Source organism: Euprymna scolopes, chromosome 10 (assembly GCF_053919585.1).
Source record: "Euprymna scolopes isolate OS-2025 chromosome 10, ASM5391958v1, whole genome shotgun sequence".
NCBI lineage: Eukaryota > Metazoa > Mollusca > Cephalopoda > Sepiida > Sepiolidae > Euprymna > Euprymna scolopes.
This window is the reverse complement of record NC_136491.1, coordinates 58802767-58827150: the sequence shown is the minus strand read 5'-3', so window position 1 is coordinate 58827150 and position 24384 is coordinate 58802767. Positions and strand designations below refer to the sequence as shown.

The 24384-nt window shown below is 18.9% G+C and overlaps 1 protein-coding gene across 2 annotated transcripts in view; it reads right to left on the bottom strand.

Annotated features, from left to right (window-relative positions):
* LOC145285995 (origin recognition complex subunit 3-like) overlaps positions 1-24384 on the bottom strand; it is a 171774-nt gene that overhangs the window by 34099 nt on the left and 113291 nt on the right. For both annotated transcript variants that reach the window (XM_080134586.1, XM_080134587.1), the window contains exons 12-14: positions 6860-6976; positions 6568-6647; positions 3953-4089 (exon numbers count right to left, since the gene is read on the bottom strand). In XM_080134586.1, the coding sequence (XP_079990712.1) occupies positions 3953-4089; positions 6568-6647; positions 6860-6976 (334 nt within the window). The remainder of the gene's footprint in view (positions 1-3952; positions 4090-6567; positions 6648-6859; positions 6977-24384) is intronic.

Here is a 24384-nt window from a genome sequence, read left to right as displayed (position 1 = left end):
TGCATTTCAGCCTGGCGTTGCCTGGGTGTTTAGTGGTGTATGTTTTGCGCAAATAAAAAAAGCGGTCAATTTTTTAAAAATTTGACCCCTATTATGACCCCTTAAGATTTATTGTTTTGAGCACAAATTGAGTTATTAAGTTAGATCCCTGTCCAAGGAACCTATATCTAAAATTTCAAGTGTTTAGATCCAAAATTGTCGGAGGAGTTTGGTAGAGTTCTCAAAGGTCAAATTGTTGAATTTTAACCTCTTTAAAGCCAAATTTCTGGCCGAAAACTGATCACATCGATTTTCCCAAACATCAGTACCCTGTATATCAAATTTCGAGTCTGTAGACTAAAAATAGACAGAGTTATTGCGTAGGGGAATGTACACAGACACACTCACATTTATATAGATTTTGTCTTGAAATTTGTGCATGATTTTTGTTATGATTATATCTGTTTTTTTTTATGGATATTTTTCTTTTTGCTAGAGTTTATATAATTATTAACAGGAAAATTGGTGAAAGTCAAAATGGAATCTGCACTATTTTTAAATATTATTTTCAAGTTGAATTAAAATTTTACAATACCTGCATTATTTTTTATTTAAAAATCCGTTACTGGTGTTTGCACCAACAATATTGACGCCTACTGGTCTTGTATTAAAAGAAGGCGGAAATACATATAATTTTTTTTATAATTACAAATTTAAATCATGAATTTATTCAAACGGTCCTTTATTTTGCTAAGTCAAACCCCTCCAAAAATATATATAATAAACTGATTATATATATATATATATAAAAGCAAAAATGTGTGTACGTATGTTCGCTTTTTGTGTATGTCCAAGAAAGACTTTTTTCAGAGAAGCGGTCGGTCGGCTTGCAACTTCTTAAAACTTTTTATATCACATAGAAATTATAATATCTCCGAGTTAATAACGGAGCTTGCTTGTCTATTTAATTTGCTCGACTTCGGGAAGATAAATATTCAACATTTGTCGCATGTGGATTAGTCTTTTTCCTATAATAAAAGCGACACTAATTCTGTCCGAAAGCAATCAGCTTTGATCAATGTGGAAATATTTTCCTTATATCAGACAATAATTGCTATTAAAATTGGACAAGGGGAGTTGCCCCCCCCCCCTCCCCAACATCTTGGGAAAATAAAAATAAATAAAATAAAAGCAGTAAATGAAATACTCTCTCGCATTCAAAGTTGACCTCATTAAGTCATTAAAACGTGCACCTGCCAAATCTAAGTAATTAAATAAATTCAAACGTGTTTCCGCGCGGTGGGCCAATGGTTAACGTCGCACTTTTTTTTTTCACACTTTAATTTCCAACCCCCGGGCAACGCTAGTCTATATATATAAAAGGCAAAATGTGTGTGACCATTTCGTGTATGTCTTCAAAAGGCTTTTCTCGCACACGCTCCCGGGGTCGTTACTATCGCTTAAAACTGTGTATATAGGTCCTATATAATAATATCTAGGAATTAGGAAACGGTGTAGCGTATAGATTTATTTACATCGATTTTTACAAAATTATTGCTATTTTGGCTTCTCGCGTGTTGATTGGGCTTTTTAGTTTTTTAGCGCCGGGAAAAACGTCCAGAAGCAATCAGCTTTGATCAGTTGCAATCTGGACAATTGGAAGTTGCTTCCCCCCTCCCCAACATCTGTTGGGGTAAGACACAGTTAAATTTGGGTAAACAAACCCAAATGCTACGTAACTTCTATTTGACCTTCTTAATTAGGTCAAATGGAAGCAGCAGAGTTAACCTTCATTGCGCATGCCTGTTTTTATAGTTAAATAACCTGCTTAATGTTGTCTGTCGCCGTGGCTCAATGGGTAACGTAGTACGTTTTTTTTTCATACATTAATTTCCAACTCAAGGGTACGGGTTCGATTCTCATACTCACCTAACAAAACATTTTTTTATTATTATTTACCCCCCCCCCCCCGAGTTTTGATTTACCTCAAGACACCCAGGCATCGCCGGGTACCCCCCGCTAGTGTATATATAAAAGCGAAAATGTTTGTGTGTGTGTTTTCGTGTATGTCCAAGAAAGGTTTTTTTCTGAGAAGCAATCAGTCGCCTCACAACTTAAAACTTTTTATATTGCACCTAAATGATGATATCTACGAGTTAACAACCGGGGTCGCCTATCTATTTAATTTATCCGACTTTCAAAAGATAAATATTCAACAATTTTCGATCGCCGCATGTGCATTAAGCTTTTTCGTATTAAAAAAAGAAGCGAAAAGATTGGCGGTAAATAAAACACTGTCCTGCACTCAAAGTTGACGTCATTAACTCGTCAAAAACGGACACCTGCCAAGTCGCACGATTTTTTTTTCACACTTTATTATTTTCCAACTGCGTGCCAAAGCTTTGTTTTTTTTTAAAAACAACCAACGATTTTTGTTTTCATTTACCCAAAAACACACACACACCTACAAACACCCGGGCAACGCCGGGTACCCCTTCGTTAGTATATATATATAAATTCAGGTTTTACGATATGTTTTTTGTTTATGAATTTGTTAGGTGAAAGTACAGAATAGTTATAAAACACACGCCAGCCTGGTAACATAAGTGCATAAGTACCAAAAAAGTGATTTTTAATATCATAAATCCATAACAAACGGCACTTGACTAAATGGTTTATTTTATTGACGCTACACTGTAATCACGTGATTAAAATTTTAGCAGACAACAAATTGGGAGACAAAAGAGTCAAGACTCCCAAAAATTGATTGTAAAGAATTTTTTAAAAAATAATTATTGAAAAATATTGCAAAGTGTTTACATAGCTGGTTCTTTGGGATAATAGGGGCGCCTGGACCCCCCTCCCAAAACGAAAAAAGTTTTAGTGTTTTACCATTTTAAAGTGCTGTTTTTTTTTTTTTTTTTTTTTAAAGTTTGAAACACAAGTAGTGGCTAGTTAACTTAGGACATGGCAGAACTTCACACTTCAGAAGTGCACATGGCAGAACTTCTTCAGGGTTTAAATGTACTGTAATGCTTTTATGGTGGTCAAAAAACGCTTTTCAGCCGCCATATTACTTTCTATTTACTTGTCTCTCCACGAGGGCAGAGTTAGACACATGGTCGGTTTTTAATGTAGAGAAGTATTTATTACTAAAAAACGAAATGGTGAAATATAAAAGCAGGTAAAAAAAAAAAAATTTTCTTTAATTCAAAGAATTAAAGAAAAAAAAAAAAAAAAAAAAATCAAAGAAATTTCGAAACTCATTAATTTCGAAACTCATTAATTTCGAAACTCATTAATTTCGAAACTCATTAAGATTACCTTTAAAGTAGTTAATAAAATTCTTGTACATCATATTAAATATGTTATGAAAAGTTCTATGATGTTTTTATCATAATTTTTTGAGAGCATTAATCTCACTTCAAACAAACAGCTCAACTTAAAAATAATGAAAGAATCATAAATCTAAGATATTTTTTAACGATGCGATTCCTATTCCCCCCAAAATACATGATTCATACGATTAACAATTCCGATTAATCGGCCCACCACTAGAAATAATTTCAATCTATTCACAAAACTGACTTTTTTTTTAATCCACATATGTCAAGGGAGAGAACTTCATTCTGTTTATTTTTAATTCGATTTAATAAAGTTTAGACGGATTTCTGCATTTGTTTTTATGATACAAAGTAATAATCATTTGTGAAGTATTTATATATATTATGTTTTGTCAGAATAAGTTCATGCTAAATGAATACAATTGTGTTGCTACTGATAATGAGACTAATTTTTTTACCAATATATGGCATCATCAGATAGTTTTATTCTGCTTAAAATTTTGTTGTGTGTGGATTAAGTTAACAGAAAACAAATGAAAACGGACAGGTTAATAAAGAAATCCGTCTATTTCCATTTTTGATAATTTTTAAATATTTATTAAAATACTGAATCTGTCTTGAATACAAACCATCGAGTTTTTGAAGTTTTTCTAAAAAATTACATATCATGTCTGGAATATAACAAAGAGCTTCAGGAAGTGACATTTCTAAAAGTTTTGTTTGGCATTGGTTGAGAGTTTTCTGCAATTCATCCTTGGCCAAAAACCTGGGAAGAAATCATCAACAGGAATTAGAAATTGAATATAAAACAACTTATATATATATATATATATATATATATATTACTTACTATAAAAAAAAAACTATTCTAAAAAATAAATAGAAACAAAAATATCAGAAAATATTTAAAAATTCAACAACGACAAAAGACAAGATGAAAGTCACGAAAACCTATCTAAGTCTAATATCAATTTAGCTCTGATAAAAATAAGACAGAACTGAAAAAGTAACTTGAAAAATCAATTTAATAAATTATTAAGATAATCTTGATTGCACAAAATGTTTTAGATAAAGGAGTTGGGAAGTAATCATTAATATAATAAAAGACTAAAGAATCTTAAAAATGGTAATATAAAGTTCAGGGTTGGGAGCATTATCAAGCAACAATGAACGAGTCTTTCATAAAAATAGCTAATGTTTAAAGGGAAATAATCCATTCGGAAATAAAAAATGAATTATCCCCCCTTATGAGTATTAAAATTTGATGTAAACAGTTGTGATAAATAGGAACAATTACTTAAAAATTACTGAACACAGTACATTATTATTTACAAATCGTTGTTGTCCATTGTATTCTTTTGTCACCAGAATGTATTTATGAAAATCAGATGTTTATTTTTAGTTATGAAACACCTTAATATTGAACAACCGCCAATTTTATAGAAATCGATTCGCAAATGTCAGTTTTATTTTCTTTTTCTGTTATTTGCTCATCACTTTATATTTTTATATTCTATGCGTATAACATTGCCAGAACTAATTTTATTAAACTAGGCACATGTTCAGAAGGCCAATTTGAGGTAATTTACTCGATTTCATAAGAACAAAACAAAAATTATTATTACACAACCAGTAGATTTCGACACTCGCTGAAAGAAAAACCATGATTGACTAAAAGGAGTCACACACTGTACAATAATGTTTTTAGGGGCCCCTGCCTGGGGTAACATTTGATTTCTATATGAGCCATCTCTTAGTCTAGCATAATTTTCCTCTGTTCAACTGACCACTTGACTAAGCTATAGTTTATTAGGTATGTGTAAAATGAATAGCCGATGTATAAACATTTTGACCCCTCTCTTTTTAAAAATTTACCAAAAATCAGGAAATTTTAATGAAAGTTTCAGTATTTTTATCAAATCATGGAATATAATGAACCCATTATTTTTATTTGAATTTTAGTGAAAATGTATTATTTTGTTTAAACAAAAAAACATCTTTACTAAAGTTATGGTTTTCAGTAGTAAAAAAAAAAATAAAAAAAAAAAATGAATGAATTTATTTCTTGCTCTTTTTATGAAAATAAAGCATCGTAAAATACAAAAAAAGAAAAATTAATTTTTTCAGGAACATTACGAAAAAAGTCTCCGAAGTCTGTATTAATGAATTTGATATAACTCAAAGAAAAATTAATTTCTCAAACTACTGATATTAGCATTGAATTAAGAGTTGTTTATTTAACATTTTCACTCAAAAAAATTATAATTACAAAAAATATTTCTCTCTTTTTTTTTTTTTTAAAGATTACATGTTTCACATAACTTTTATACGATTTTTAAGATTCTAATATTTTCCTTACTTGAATGAATGTGAAACTTTCGGCATAACAATTTTTATATAATCTTGTAAAATAAAATTTAAAAAAAAATTTAAAAGCAGGAACATAAAAAATAATTAAATTAAAAAAATGGTAAAAATTATACAAACGTTCATGAAAGGAATGTATGGATACTCGGCTGGGGAAAAAAGAAAACCAGCACTCTAACTCCCTTTAACTAGCTGATGTCATTTTCAGGCAGCGTTTTGACTTTCTGACATTTTGGGCATCTTTAGAATCCATACTTCCATTTTGATTTTTCGTTTGTTGCGATTTTGAGAAGCAAGAATCTCTCACTTTTTGGGGGCTAATTAAGCTTATTTTTTTTTGTTCAAACAAATTCAATATCTTAGGACTTCTTCTGAACGTCGCTGTGAAAACATTTTTAATTAGAATTTTTTTATATGTACAAATATTTTTTTCTCTTTTGGAAATTAACTTTAATCTACTTTAACAAAAAGTAGTTGGGAAGTAAAAATAAATAAAAATAAAATAAAAAATAAACCAGCTTTCAAAACTACCCCCCCCATTCTCCGCTATTATTGCCAGTACCTATAGTTTATCTTTAGTCTTTTCTTGGATTTGTCTTGTGTTGCGGCAACATCACTAGAAATATGATATCTTATTTAGCCTTCGAATACTGTATATCGTTTTGCATATTTGCTCAAGATTTACTTGTAGAGCAGAATATTGCCGTATTGGGTTGTTCTAACAAACCCCTGTAAAAAGAGACCGCAGACATTCTAGTAGGAATTTAAATTCTGCAAATTTATTACTAACATGGAAATCGTAAGCATCTTAACTATTCTTTGCTGTAGATAAGTATGAATGCCGATGATTGAAAGAAGCAAAACGGAAAATACTTACGTAAGTAAGTTCATTGATTCTGAGTAAGCTTCCGTCTCGTAGATAGGATTTTTTAGACATAAAACATACAACTCCCGCAACTAAGGGAAAAGACAAAACAATTCATATGAAAACTAAAATATGCAAAGATCATTTCAAATTCTATGAATCAACAAGAATTTTTTTAAATTAATCCTTTTTTTGATATGGTTAGCCTTACATAACATGTATTCCAATGTGCTTTGAAGTCATGATAAAACCTGCAGATAAAAAGATTTCAGAGAGTAATGATAAACAATGGTGTCACACAAACCTGTTTGCCAAGCGGATATTTTGGTAATTTTCCAACTAACGAATGCAAACAAATTAAAATAGGGAAAAAATTCTTGTGGTAATCATGGATCTGTTGGATAAGAATTTCAACTTCTCCCTAAAAAAACAAAACAAAAAAAACAAAAAACATTTCAGTTTTTATTTATAAATACAAGTTCAAATTTATTCAAAATATTAGTGGAGTAAGTTTGCAAGTTTTATCAATTTGGAGGCAGATAGTACTCTCAGCAAAATAAGGATAAAATAAAAAGTTTGAATGTCAATTAGGTACAATCCTCAAGTGACTTTGGTCTCTGTAAAGACGTTTGTCAGAATAACATGAGAATACTTTGCCGTGCATAAAAATCAAATACAATCCTCATGTCTCCATATTAGCTCATACAACTAACGTGTATTTTCTAATGATATTACTACACATAACATAAGGAAGTTGAATACTTTAAAGACAAATTCTGTAAAACTAAACAAAGACCACATGAAAATTAGACTAAAACAGATAATTAGTTAATTGGGAGAGAAAAAATACTAATCACGGCCTCACTTAATAAATGTTGGCATAGTCAATCTGATAAGCAATATAAGTATACTTTCAGGAATTTTCTGTTTGTTTTGATAATTTTCCTATAAACTATTGTTTTATTTTGTTAAAATTTTACTTTCATTAATTGCTTTGTTATAATTTAACTTTCATTAATTGTTTTGTTTTGTTGTTATTTAACTTTCATTAATTGTTGTTTTGTTATAATTTTACTTTCATTAATTGTTTTGTTTTGTTATAATTTAACTTTCATTAATTGTTTCGTTATAATTTAACTTTCATTATTTTTTTTGTTTTGTTATAATTTAACTTTCATTAATTGTTTTGTTATAATTTAACTTTCATTAATTGTTTTGTTTTGTTATAATTTAACTTTCATTAATTTTTTGTTATAATTTAACTTTCATTAATTGTTTTGTTATAATTTAACTTTCATTAATTGTTTTGTTATAATTTAACTTTCATTAATTGTTTTGTTATATTTCACTTTCATTAATTGTTTTGTTATAATTAAACTTTCATTAATTGTTTTGTTATAATTTAACTTTCATTAATTTTTTGTTATAATTTAACTTTCATTAATTTTTTGTTATAATTTAACTTTCATTAATTGTTTTGTTTTGTTATAATTTAACTTTGATTAATTTTTTGTTATAATTTAACTTTCATTAATTGTTTTGTTATAATTTAACTTTCATTAATTGTTTTGTTATAATTTAACTTTCATTAATTGTTTTGTTATAATTTAACTTTCATTAATTGTTTTGTTATATTTCACTTTCATTAATTGTTTTGTTATAATTTAACTTTCATTAATTGTTTTGTTATAATTTAACTTTCATTAATTTTTTGTTATAATTTAACTTTCATTAATTGTTTTGTTATAATTTAACTTTCATTAATTGTTTTGTTATAATTTAACTTTCATTAATTGTTTTGTTATAATTTAACTTTCATTAATTGTTTTGTTATAATTTAACTTTCATTAATTGTTTTGTTATAATTTAACTTTCATTAATTGTTTTGTTATATTTCACTTTCATTAATTGTTTTGTTATAATTTAACTTTCATTAATTGTTTTGTTATAATTTAACTTTCATTAATTTTTTGTTATAATTTAACTTTCATTAATTGTTTTGTTATAATTTAACTTTCATTAATTGTTTTGTTATAATTTAACTTTCATTAATTGTTTTGTTATAATTTAACTTTCATTAATTGTTTTGTTATAATTTAACTTTCATTAATTGTTTTGTTATAATTTAACTTTCATTAATTGTTTTGTTATATTTCACTTTCATTAATTGTTTTGTTATAATTTAACTTTCATTAATTGTTTTGTTATAATTTAACTTTCATTAATTTTTTGTTATAATTTAACTTTCATTAATTTTTTGTTATAATTTAACTTTCATTAATTGTTTTGTTTTGTTATAATTTAACTTTCATTAATTTTTTGTTATAATTTAACTTTCATTAATTGTTTTGTTATAATTTAACTTTCATTAATTGTTTTGTTATAATTTAACTTTCATTAATTGTTTTGTTATATTTCACTTTCATTAATTGTTTTGTTATAATTTAACTTTCATTAATTGTTTTGTTATAATTTAACTTTCATTAATTTTTTGTTATAATTTAACTTTCATTAATTTTTTGTTATAATTTAACTTTCATTAATTGTTTTGTTATAATTTAACTTTCATTAATTGTTTTGTTATAATTTAACTTTCATTAATTGTTTTGTTATAATTTAACTTTCATTAATTGTTTTGTTATAATTTAACTTTCATTAATTGTTTTGTTATAATTTAACTTTCATTAATTGTTTTGTTATAATTTAACTTTCATTAATTGTTTTGTTTTGTTATAATTTAACTTTCATAAATTTTTTGTTATAATTTAACTTTCATTAATTGTTTTGTTATAATTTAACTTTCATTAATTGTTTTGTTATATTTCACTTTCATTAATTGTTTTGTTATAATTTAACTTTCATTAATTTTTTGTTATAATTTAACTTTCATTAATTTTTTGTTATAATTTAACTTTCATTAATTTTTTGTTATAATTTAACTTTCATTAATTGTTTTGTTATAATTTAACTTTCATTAATTTTTTGTTATAATTTAACTTTCATTAATTGTTTTGTTATAATTTAACTTTCATTAATTGTTTTGTTATAATTTAACTTTCATTAATTTTTTGTTATAATTTAACTTTCATTAATTGTTTTGTTATAATTTAACTTTCATTAATTGTTTTGTTATAATTTAACTTTCATTAATTGTTTTGTTATAATTTAACTTTCATTAATTGTTTTGTTTTGTTATAATTTAACTTTCATTAATTTTTTGTTATAATTTAACTTTCATTAATTGTTTTGTTATAATTTAACTTTCATTAATTGTTTTGTTATATTTCACTTTCATTAATTGTTTTGTTATAATTTAACATTCATTAATTGTTTTGTTATAATTTAACTTTCATTAATTGTTTTGTTATAATTTAACTTTCATTAATTGTTTTGTTTTGTTATAATTTAACTTTCATTAATTTTTTGTTATAATTTAACTTTCATTAATTGTTTTGTTATAATTTAACTTTCATTAATTGTTTTGTTATAATTTAACTTTCATTAATTGTTTTGTTTTGTTATAATTTAACTTTCATTAATTTTTTGTTATAATTTAACTTTCATTAATTGTTTTGTTATAATTTAACTTTCATTAATTGTTTTGTTATAATTTAACTTTCATTAATTGTTTTGTTTTGTTATAATTTAACTTTCATTAATTTTTTGTTATAATTTAACTTTCATTAATTGTTTTGTTATAATTTAACTTTCATTAATTGTTTTGTTATATTTCACTTTCATTAATTGTTTTGTTATAATTTAACTTTCATTAATTGTTTGTTATAATTTAACTTTCATTAATTGTTTTGTTATAATTTAACTTTCATTAATTTTTTGTTATAATTTAACTTTCATTATTTTTTTGTTATAATTTAACTTTCATTAATTGTTTTGTTATAATTTAACTTTCATTAATTGTTTTGTTATAATTTAGCTTTCATTAATTGTTTTGTTATAATTTAACTTTCATTAATTGTTTTGTTATAATTTAACTTTCATTAATTTTTTGTTATAATTTAACTTTCATTAATTGTTTTGTTATAATTTAACTTTCATTAATTTTTTGTTATAATTTAACTTTCATTAATTGTTTTGTTTTGTTATAATTTAACTTTCATTAATTTTTTGTTATAATTTAACTTTCATTAATTGTTTTGTTATAATTTAACTTTCATTAATTGTTTTGTTATAATTTAACTTTCATTAATTGTTTTGTTATAATTTAACTTTCATTAATTGTTTTGTTATAATTTAACTTTCATTAATTTTTTGTTATAATTTAACTTTCATTAATTTTTTGTTATAATTTAACTTTCATTAATTGTTTTGTTTTGTTATAATTTAACTTTCATTAATTTTTTGTTATAATTTAACTTTCATTAATTGTTTTGTTATAATTTAACTTTCATTAATTGTTTTGTTATAATTTAACTTTCATTAATTGTTTTGTTATAATTTAACTTTCATTAATTGTTTTGTTATAATTTAACTTTCATTAATTGTTTTGTTATAATTTAACTTTCATTAATTGTTTTGTTATAATTTAACTTTCATTAATTGTTTTGTTATAATTTAACTTTCATTAATTGTTTTGTTATAATTTAACTTTCATTAATTTTTTGTTATAATTTAACTTTCATTAATTGTTTTGTTTTGTTATAATTTAACTTTCATTAATTTTTTGTTATAATTTAACTTTCATTAATTGTTTTGTTATAATTTAACTTTCATTAATTGTTTTGTTATAATTTAACTTTCATTAATTGTTTTGTTTTGTTATAATTTAACTTTCATTAATTTTTTTTTATAATTTAACTTTCATTAATTGTTTTGTTATAATTTAACTTTCATTAATTGTTTTGTTATATTTCACTTTCATTAATTGTTTTGTTATAATTTAACTTTCATTAATTGTTTTGTTATAATTTAACTTTCATTAATTGTTTTGTTATAATTTAACTTTCATTAATTGTTTTGTTTTGTTATAATTTAACTTTCATTAATTTTTTGTTATAATTTAACTTTCATTAATTGTTTTGTTATAATTTAACTTTCATTAATTGTTTTGTTATAATTTAACTTTCATTAATTGTTTTGTTTTGTTATAATTTAACTTTCATTAATTTTTTGTTATAATTTAACTTTCATTAATTGTTTTGTTATAATTTAACTTTCATTAATTGTTTTGTTATAATTTAACTTTCATTAATTGTTTTGTTTTGTTATAATTTAACTTTCATTAATTTTTTGTTATAATTTAACTTTCATTAATTGTTTTGTTATAATTTAACTTTCATTAATTGTTTTGTTATAATTTAACTTTCATTAATTGTTTTGTTATAATTTAACTTTCATTAATTGTTTTGTTATAATTTAACTTTCATTAATTTTTTGTTATAATTTAACTTTCATTATTTTTTTGTTATAATTTAACTTTCATTATTTTTTTGTTATAATTTAACTTTCATTAATTGTTTTGTTATAATTTAACTTTCATTAATTGTTTTGTTATAATTTAACTTTCATTAATTGTTTTGTTATAATTTAACTTTCATTAATTGTTTTGTTATAATTTAACTTTCATTAATTGTTTTGTTATAATTTAACTTTCATTATATGTTTTGTTATAATTTAACTTTCATTAATTGTTTTGTTATAATTTAACTTTCATTAATTGTTTTGTTTTGTTATAATTTAACTTTCATTGTTTTGTTATAATTTAACTTTCATTAATTGTTTTGTTATAATTTAACTTTCATTAATTGTTTTGTTATAATTTAACTTTCATTAATTTTTTGTTATAATTTAACTTTCATTAATTTTTTGTTATAATTTAACTTTCATTAATTGTTTTGTTATAATTTAACTTTCATTAATTGTTTTGTTATAATTTAACTTTCATTAATTGTTTTGTTATAATTTAACTTTCATTAATTTTTTGTTATAATTTAACTTTCATTATTTTTTTGTTATAATTTAACTTTCATTAATTGTTTTGTTATAATTTAACTTTCATTAATTGTTTTGTTTTGTTATAATTTAACTTTCATTAATTGTTTTGTTATAATTTAACTTTCATTAATTGTTTTGTTTTGTTATAATTTAACTTTCATTAATTGTTTTGTTATAATTTAACTTTCATTAATTTTTTTGTTTTGTTATAATTTAACTTTCATTAATTGTTTTGTTATAATTTAACTTTCATTAATTTTTTTGTTTTGTTATAATTTAACTTTCATTAATTGTTTTGTTATAATTTAACTTTCATTAATTGTTTTGTTTTGTTATAATTTAACTTTCATTAATTTTTTGTTATAATTTAACTTTCATTAATTGTTTTGCTATAATTTTACTTTCATTAATTATTTTGTTTTGTTATAATTTAACTTTTATTAATTATTTTGTTATAATTTAACTTTCATTAATTGTTTTGTTTTGTTATAATTTAACATTCATTAATTGTTTTGTTTTGTTATAATTTAACTTTCATTAATTGTTTTGTTATAATTTAACTTTCATTAATTATTTTGTTTTGTTATAATTTAACATTCATTAATTGTTTTGTTTTGTTATAATTTAACTTTCATTAATTGTTTTGTTATAATTTAACTTTCATTAATTATTTTGTTTTGTTATAATTTAACATTCATTAATTGTTTTGTTTTGTTATAATTTTACTTTCATTAATTGTTTTGTTTTGTTATAATTTCACTTTCATTAATTGTTTTGTTATAATTTAACTTTCATTAATTGTTTTGTTATAATTTCACTTTCATTAATTGTTTTGTTTTGTTATAATTTTACTTTCATTAATTGTTTTGTTTTGTTATAATTTAACTTTCATCAATTGTTTTGTTATAATTTAACTTTCATTAATTATTTTGTTATAATTTAACTTTCATTAATTGTTTTGTTTTGTTATAATTTAACTTTCATTAATTGTTTTGTTTTGTTATAATTTCACTTTCATTAATTGTTTTGTTATAATTTAACTTTCATTCTTTTGTTATACTTTAACTTTCATTAATTGTTTTGTTATAATTTAACTTTCATTGTTTTGTTATAATTTAACTTTCATTAATTGTTTTGTTATAATTTAACTTTCATTAATTGTTTTGTTATAATTTAACTTTCATTAATTGTTTTGTTATAATTTAACTTTCATTAATTGTTTTGTTATAATTTAACTTTCATTGTTTTGTTATAATTTAACTTTCATTAATTGTTTTGTTATAATTTAACTTACATTAATTATTTTGTTTTGTTATAATTTCACTTTCATTAATTATTTTGTTCTGTTATAATTTCACTTTCATTAATTATTTTGTTTTGTTATAATTTAACTTTCATTAATTATTTTGTTTTGTTATAATTTTACTTTCATTAATTGTTTTGTTATAATTCAACTTTCATTGTTTTGTTATAATTTAACTTTCATTATTTTTTTTTGTTATAATTTAACTTTCATTATTTTTTTTGTTATAATTTAACTTTCATTAATTATTTTGTTTTGTTATTATTTAACTTTTATTAATTGTTTTGTTATAATTTAACTTTCATTAATTGTTTGGTTATAATTTAACTTACATTAATTGTTTTGTTATAATTTAACTTACATTAATTATTTTGTTTTGTTATAATTTCACTTTCATTAATTATTTTGTTTTGTTATAATTTCACTTTCATTAATTATTTTGTTTTGTTATAATTTACTTTCATTAATTATTTTGTTTTGTTATAATTTCACTTTCATTAATTATTTAGTTTTGTTATAATTTTACTTTCATTAATTATTTTGTTTTGTTATAATTTCACTTTCATTAATTATTTTGTTTTGTTATAATTTCACTTTCATTAATTATTTTGTTTTGTTATAATTTCACTTTCATTAATTATTTTGTTTTGTTATAATTTCACTTTCATTAATTATTTTGTTTTGTTGTAATTTAACTTTCATTAATTATTTTGTTTTGTTATAATTTCACTTTCATTAATTGTTTTGTTTTGTTATAATTTCACTTTCATTGATTATTTTGTTTTGTTATAATTTCACTTTCATTAATTATTTTGTTTTGTTATAATTTACTTTCATTAATTATTTTGTTTTGTTATAATTTTACTTTCATTAATTATTTTGTTTTGTTATAATTTTACTTTCATTAATTATTTTGTTTTGTTATAATTTTACTTTCATTGATTATTTTGTTTTGTTATAATTTCACTTTCATTGATTATTTTGTTTTGTTATATTTCACTTTCATTAATTATTTTGTTTTGTTATAATTTCACTTTCATTAATTATTTTGTTTTGTTATAATTTCACTTTCATTAATTGTTTTGTTATAATTTCACTTTCATTAATTATTTTGTTTTGTTATAATTTAACTTTCATTGATTATTTTGTTTTGTTATAATTTCACTTTCATTAATTATTTTGTTTTGTTATAATTTTACTTTCATTGATTATTTTGTTTTGTTATAATTTAACTTTCATTAATTGTTTTGTTTTGTTATAATTTAACTTTCATTGATTTTTTTGTTTTGTTATAATTTAACTTTCATTAATTATTTTGTTTTGTTATAATTTAACTTTCATTGATTTTTTTGTTTTGTTATAATTTAACTTTCATTAATTTTTTTGTTTTGTTATAATTTCACTTTCATTAATTATTTTGTTTTGTTATAATTTCACTTTCATTAATTATTTTGTTTTGTTATAATTTAACTTTCATTAATTTTTTTGTTTTGTTATAATTTCACTTTCATTAATTATTTTGTTTTGTTATAATTTCACTTGCATTAATTTTTTTGTTTTGTTATAATTTCACTTTCATTAATTGTTTTGTTATATTTCACTTTCATTAATTATTTTCTTTTGTTATAATTTCACTTTCATTGATTATTTTGTTTTGTTATAATTTTACTTTCATTGATTATTTTGTTTTGTTATAATTTTACTTTCATTAATTTTTTTGTTTTGTTATAATTTAACTTTCATTGATTTTTTTGTTTTGTTATAATTTAACTTTCATTAATTTTTTTGTTTTGTTATAATTTCACTTTCATTAATTATTTTGTTTTGTTATAATTTCACTTTCATTAATTTTTTTGTTTTGTTATAATTTAACATTCATTAATTATTTTGTTTTGTTATAATTTCACTTTCATTAATTTTTTTGTTTTGTTATAATTTAACTTTCATTAATTATTTTGTTTTGTTATAATTTAACTTTCATTAATTTTTTTGTTTTGTTATAATTTCACTTTCATTAATTATTTTGTTTTGTTATAATTTCACTTTCATTAATTATTTTGTTTTGTTATAATTTAACTTTCAGTAATTTTTTTGTTTTGTTATAATTTCACTTTCATTAATTATTTTGTTTTGTTATAATTTCACTTTCATTAATTATTTTGTTTTGTTATAATTTCACTTTCATTAATTATTTTGTTTTGTTATAATTTAACTTTCATTAATTTTTTTGTTTTGTTATAATTTCACTTTCATTAATTATTTTGTTTTGTTATAATTTCACTTTCATTAATTATTTTGTTTTGTTATAATTTTACTTTCATTAATTGTTTTGTTATATTTCACTTTCATTAATTATTTTGTTTTGTTATAATTTAACTTTCATTAATTATTTTGTTTTGTTATAATTTAACTTTCATTAATTGTTTTGTTATATTTCACTTTCATTGATTATTTTGTTTTGTTATAATTTCACTTTCATTAATTATTTTGTTTTGTTATAATTTAACTTTCATTGATTATTTTGTTTTGTTATAATTTCACTTTCATTAATTATTTTGTTTTGTTATAATTTAACTTTCATTAATTTTTTTGTTTTGTTATAATTTCACTTTCATTAATTATTTTGTTTTGTTATATTTCACTTTCATTAATTATTTTGTTTTGTTATAATTTACTTTCATTAATTATTTTGTTTTGTTATAATTTAACTTTCATTAATTATTTTGTTTTGTTATAATTTAACTTTCATTAATTATTTTGTTTTGTTATAATTTTACTTTCATTAATTGTTTTGTTATAATTCAACTTTCATTATTTTTTTTTGTTATAATTTAACTTTCATTATTTTTTTTGTTATAATTTAACTTTCATTAATTATTTTGTTTTGTTATTATTTAACTTTTATTGATTGTTTTGTTATAATTTAACTTTCATTAATTGTTTGGTTATAATTTAACTTACATTAATTGTTTTGTTATAATTTAACTTTCATTAATTATTTTGTTTTGTTATAATTTTACTTTCATTAATTGTTTTGTTATAATTTAACTTTCATTATTTTTTTTTGTTATAATTTAACTTTCATTATTTTTTTTGTTATAATTTAACTTTCATTAATTATTTTGTTTTGTTATTATTTAACTTTTATTAATTGTTTTGTTATAATTTAACTTTCATTAATTGTTTGGTTATAATTTAACTTACATTAATTGTTTTGTTATAATTTAACTTACATTAATTATTTTGTTTTGTTATAATTTCACTTTCATTAATTATTTTGTTTTGTTATAATTTACTTTCATTAATTATTTTGTTTTGTTATAATTTACTTTCATTAATTATTTTGTTTTGTTATAATTTTACTTTCATTAATTATTTAGTTTTGTTATAATTTCACTTTCATTGATTATTTTGTTTTGTTATAATTTTACTTTCATTGATTATTTTGTTTTGTTATAATTTTACTTTCATTAATTATTTAGTTTTGTTATAATTTTACTTTCATTAATTATTTTGTTTTGTTATAATTTTACTTTCATTGATTATTTTGTTTTGTTATAATTTCACTTTCATTGATTATTTTGTTTTGTTATATTTCACTTTCATTAATTATTTTGTTTTGTTATAATTTCACTTTCATTAATTATTTTGTTTTGTTATAATTTCACTTTCATTAATTGTTTTGTTATAATTTCACTTTCATTAATTATTTTGTTTTGTTATAATTTAACTTTCATTGATTATTTTGTTTTGTTATAATTTCACTTTCATTAATTATTTTGTTTTGTTATAATTTTACTTTCATTGATTATTTTGTTTTGTTATAATTTAACTTTCATTAATTGTTTTGTTTTGTTATAATTTAACTTTCATTGATTTTTTTGTTTTGTTATAATTTAACTTTCATTAATTATTTTGTTTTGTTATAATTTAACTTTCATTGATTTTTTTGTTTTGTTATAATTTAACTTTCATTAATTTTTTTGTTTTGTTATAATTTCACTTTCATTAATTATTTTGTTTTGTTATAATTTCACTTTCATTAATTATTTTGTTTTGTTATAATTTAACTTTCATTAATTTTTTTGTTTTGTTATAATTTCACTTTCATTAATTATTTTGTTTTGTTATAATTTCACTTGCATTAATTTTTTTGTTTTGTTATAATTTAACTTTCATTAATTGTTTTGTTATATTTCACTTTCATTAATTATTTTCTTTTGTTATAATTTCACTTTCATTGATTATTTTGTTTTGTTATAATTTTACTTTCATTGATTATTTTGTTTTGTTATAATTTTACTTTCATTAATTTTTTTGTTTTGTTATAATTTAACTTTCATTGATTTTTTTGTTTTGTTATAATTTAACTTTCATTAATTTTTTTGTTTTGTTATAATTTCACTTTCATTAATTATTTTGTTTTGTTATAATTTCACTTTCATTAATTTTTTTGTTTTGTTATAATTTAACATTCATTAATTATTTTGTTTTGTTATAATTTCACTTTCATTAATTTTTTTGTTTTGTTATAATTTAACTTTCATTAATTATTTTGTTTTGTTATAATTTAACTTTCATTAATTTTTTTGTTTTGTTATAATTTCACTTTCATTAATTATTTTGTTTTGTTATAATTTCACTTTCATTAATTATTTTGTTTTGTTATAATTTAACTTTCAGTAATTTTTTTGTTTTGTTATAATTTCACTTTCATTAATCATTTTGTTTTGTTATAATTTCACTTTCATTAATTATTTTGTTTTGTTATAATTTCACTTTCATTAATTATTTTGTTTTGTTATAATTTAACTTTCATTAATTTTTTTGTTTTGTTATAATTTCACTTTCATTAATTATTTTGTTTTGTTATAATTTCACTTTCATTAATTATTTTGTTTTGTTATAATTTTACTTTCATTAATTGTTTTGTTATATTTCACTTTCATTAATTATTTTGTTTTGTTATAATTTAACTTTCATTAATTATTTTGTTTTGTTATAATTTAACTTTCATTAATTGTTTTGTTATATTTCACTTTCATTGATTATTTTGTTTTGTTATAATTTCACTTTCATTAATTATTTTGTTTTGTTATAATTTAACTTTCATTGATTATTTTGTTTTGTTATAATTTCACTTTCATTAATTATTTTGTTTTGTTATAATTTAACTTTCATTAATTTTTTTGTTTTGTTATAATTTCACTTTCATTAATTATTTTGTTTTGTTATATTTCACTTTCATTAATTATTTTGTTTTGTTATAATTTACTTTCATTAATTATTTTGTTTTGTTATAATTTAACTTTCATTAATTTTTTTGTTTTGTTATAATTTAACTTTCATTAATTATTTTGTTTTGTTATAATTTAACTTTCATTAATTTTTTTGTTTTGTTATATTTCACTTTCATTAATTATTTTGTTTTGTTATAATTTAACTTTCATTAATTTTTTTGTTTTGTTATAATTTCACTTTCATTAATTATTTTGTTTTGTTATATTTCACTTTCATTAATTATTTTGTTTTGTTATAATTTACTTTCATTAATTATTTTGTTTTGTTATAATTTAACTTTCATTAATTTTTTTGTTTTGTTATAATTTAACTTTCATTAATTATTTTGTTTTGTTATAATTTAACTTTCATTAATTTTTTTGTTTTGTTATATTTCACTTTCATTAATTATTTTGTTTTGTTATAATTTAACTTTCATTAATTTTTTTGTTTTGTTATATTTCACTTTCATTAATTATTTTGTTTTGTTATAATTTTACTTTCATTAATTTTTTTGTTTTGTTATATTTCACTTTCATTAATTATTTTGTTTTGTTATAATTTAACTTTCATTAATTTTTTTGTTTTGTTATATTTCACTTTCATTAATTATTTTGTTTTGTTATAATTTAACTTTCATTAATTTTTTTGTTTTGTTATATTTCACTTTCATCAATTATTTTGTTTTGTTATAATTTAACTTTCATTAATTTTTTTGTTTTGTTATATTTCACTTTCATTAATTATTTTGTTTTGTTATAATTTAACTTTCATTAATTTTTTTGTTTTGTTATAATTTCACTTTCATTAATTATTTTGTTTTGTTATATTTCACTTTCATTAATTATTTTGTTTTGTTATAATTTACTTTCATTAATTATTTTGTTTTGTTATAATTTAACTTTCATTAATTTTTTTGTTTTGTTATAATTTAACTTTCATTAATTATTTTGTTTTGTTATATTTTAACTTTCATTAATTTTTTTGTTTTGTTATATTTCACTTTCATTAATTATTTTGTTTTGTTATAATTTAACTTTCATTAATTTTTTTGTTTTGTTATAATTTCACTTTCATTAATTTTTTTTGTTTTGTTATAATTTAACTTTCATTAATTATTTTGTTTTGTTATAATTTAACTTTCATTGATTATTTTGTTTTGTTATAATTTCACTTTCATTAATTTTTTTGTTTTGTTATAATTTCACTTTCATTAATTATTTTGTTTTGTTATAATTTTTCTTTCATTGATTATTTTGTTTTGTTATAATTTAACTTTCATTAATTATTTTGTTTTGTTATAATTTCACTTTCATTAATTATTTTGTTTTGTTATAATTTCACTTTCATTAATTATTTTGTTTTGTTATAATTTAACTTTCATTGATTATTTTGTTTTGTTATAATTTCACTTTCATTAATTATTTTGTTTTGTTATAATTTTACTTTCATTGATTATTTTGTTTTGTTATAATTTCACTTTCATTAATTATTTTGTTTTGTTATAATTTAACATTTATTAATTTTTTTGTTTTGTTATAATTTTACTTTCATTAATTTTTTTGTTTTGTTATAATTTTACTTTCATTAATTATTTTGTTTTGTTATAATTTTACTTTCATTAATTATTTTGTTTTGTTATAATTTCACTTTCATTGATTATTTTGTTTTGTTATAATTTAACATTTATTAATTTTTTTGTTTTGTTATAATTTCACTTTCATTAATTATTTTGTTTTGTTATAATTTTACTTTCATTGATTATTGTGTTTTGTTATAATTTAACTTTCATTAATTTTTTTGTTTTGTTATAATTTTACTTTCATTAATTATTTTGTTTTGTTATAATTTAACTTTCATTAATTTTTTTGTTTTGTTATAATTTTACTTTCATTAATTTTTTTGTTTTGTTATAATTTTACTTTCATTGATTATTTTGTTTTGCTTTAATTTCACTTTCATTAATTATTTTGTTTTGTTATAATTTCACTTTCATTAATTATTTTGTTTTGTTATAATTTCACTTTCATTGATTATTTTGTTTTGTTATAATTTCACTTTCATTAATTATTTTGTTTTGTTATAATTTCACTTTCATTAATTATTTTGTTTTGTTATAATTTAACTTTCATTAATTTTTTTGTTTTGTTATAATTTCACTTTCATTAATTATTTTGTTTTGTTATAATTTTACTTTCATTGATTATTTTGTTTTGTTATAATTTCACTTTCATTAATTTTTTTGTTTTGTTATAATTTTACTTTCATTAATTATTTTGTTTTGTTATAATTTCACTTTCATTAATTATTTTGTTTTGTTATAATTTCACTTTCATTGATTATTTTGTTTTGTTATAATTTCACTTTCATTAATTATTTTGTTTTGTTATAATTTTACTTTCATTGATTATTGTGTTTTGTTATAATTTCACTTTCATTAATTTTTTTGTTTTGTTATAATTTCACTTTCATTAATTTTTTTGTTTTGTTATAATTTTACTTTCATTAATTATTTTGTTTTGTTATAATTTCACTTTCATTAATTATTTTGTTTTGTTATAATTTTACTTTCATTAATTATTTTGTTTTGTTATAATTTACTTTCATTAATTATTTTGTTTTGTTATAATTTTACTTTCATTAATTATTTTGTTTTGTTATAATTTTACTTTCATTAATTATTTTGTTTTGTTATAATTTAACTTTCATTAATTATTTTGTTTTGTTATAATTTTACTTTCATTGATTATTGTGTTTTGTTATAATTTAACTTTCATTAATTTTTTTGTTTTGTTATAATTTTACTTTCATTAATTATTTTGTTTTGTTATAATTTTACTTTCATTAATTATTTTGTTTTGTTATAATTTAACTTTCATTAATTATTTTGTTTTGTTATAATTTTACTTTCATTGATTATTGTGTTTTGTTATAATTTCACTTTCATTAATTTTTTTGTTTTGTTATAATTTTACTTTCATTTATTATTTGTTTTTGTTATAATTTTACTTTCATTAATTATTTTGTTTTGTTATAATTTAACTTTCATTGATTATTTTGTTTTGTTATAATTTTACTTTCATTAATTTTTTTGTTTTGTTATAATTTTACTTTCATTAATTTTTTTGTTTTGTTATAATTTTACTTTCATTGATTATTTTGTTTTGTTATAATTTTACTTTCATTAATTATTTTGTTTTGTTATAATTTTACTTTCATTAATTTTTTTGTTTTGTTATAATTTCACTTTCATTAATTTTTTTGTTTTGTTATAATTTAACTTTCATTAATTTTTTTGTTTTGTTATAATTTCACTTTCATTAATTTTTTTGTTTTGTTATAATTTAACTTTCATTAATTTTTTTGTTTTGTTATAATTTTACTTTCATTGATTATTTTGTTTTGTTATAATTTTACTTTCATTAATTATTTTGTTTTGTTATAATTTTACTTTCATTGATTATTTTGTTTTGTTATAATTTCACTTTCATTAATTATTTTGTTTTGTTATAATTTCACTTTCATTGATTTTTTTGTTTTGTTATAATTTAACTTTCATTGATTATTTTGTTTTGTTATAATTTCACTTTCATTAATTATTTTGTTTTGTTATAATTTTACTTTCATTGATTATTTTGTTTTGTTATAATTTTACTTTCATTAATTTTTTTGTTTTGTTATAATTTCACTTTCATTAATTTTTTTGTTTTGTTATAATTTTACTTTCATTGATTATTTTGTTTTGTTATAATTTTACTTTCATTGATTATTTTGTTTTGTTATAATTTTACTTTCATTAATTATTTTGTTTTGTTATAATTTTACTTTCATTAATTATTTTGTTTTGTTATAATTTTACTTTCATTGATTATTTTGTTTTGTTATAATTTTACTTTCATTAATTATTTTGTTTTGTTATAATTTTACTTTCATTGATTATTTTGTTTTGTTATAATTTTACTTTCATTAATTATTTTGTTTTGTTATAATTTTACTTTCATTGATTATTTTGTTTTGTTATAATTTTACTTTCATTAATTTTTTTGTTTTGTTATAATTTTACTTTCATTGATTATTTTGTTTTGTTATAATTTTACTTTCATTGATTATTTTGTTTTGTTATAATTTTACTTTCATTAATTATTTTGTTTTGTTATAATTTTACTTTCATTGATTATTTTGTTTTGTTATAATTTTACTTTCATTGATTATTTTGTTTTGTTATAATTTTACTTTCATTAATTATTTTGTTTTGTTATAATTTAACTTTCATTAATTTTTTTGTTTTGTTATAATTTCACTTTCATTAATTATTTTGTTTTGTTATAATTTTACTTTCATTGATTATTTTGTTTTGTTATAATTTCACTTTCATTAATTATTTTGTTTTGTTATAATTTCACTTTCATTAATTATTTTGTTTTGTTATAATTTCACTTTCATTAATTATTTTGTTTTGTTATAATTTAACTTTCATTAATTATTTTGTTTTGTTATAATTTCACTTTCATTAATTATTTTGTTTTGTTATTATTTTACTTTCATTAATTATTTTGTTTTGTTATAATTTCACTTTCATTAATTATTTTGTTTTGTTATAATTTCACTTTCATTAATTATTTTGTTTTGTTATAATTTCACTTTCATTAATTATTTTGTTTTGTTATAATTTCACTTTCATTAATTATTTTGTTTTGTTATAATTTAACTTTCATTGATTATTTTGTTTTGTTATAATTTCACTTTCATTAATTATTTTGTTTTGTTATAATTTTACTTTCATTAATTATTTTGTTTTGTTATAATTTCACTTTCATTAATTATTTTGTTTTGTTATAATTTCACTTTCATTAATTATTTTGTTTTGTTATAATTTTACTTTCATTGATTATTTTGTTTTGTTATAATTTTACTTTCATTAATTATTTTGTTTTGTTATAATTTCACTTTCATTAATTATTTTGTTTTGTTATAATTTCACTTTCATTAATTATTTTGTTTTGTTATAATTTAACTTTCATTAATTATTTTGTTTTGTTATAATTTCACTTTCATTAATTATTTTGTTTTGTTATAATTTTACTTTCATTGATTATTTTGTTTTGTTATAATTTCACTTTCATTAATTATTTTGTTTTGTTATAATTTTACTTTCATTGATTATTTTGTTTTGTTATAATTTCACTTTCATTAATTATTTTGTTTTGTTATAATTTTACTTTCATTGATTATTTTGTTTTGTTATAATTTCACTTTCATTAATTATTTTGTTTTGTTATAATTTCACTTTCATT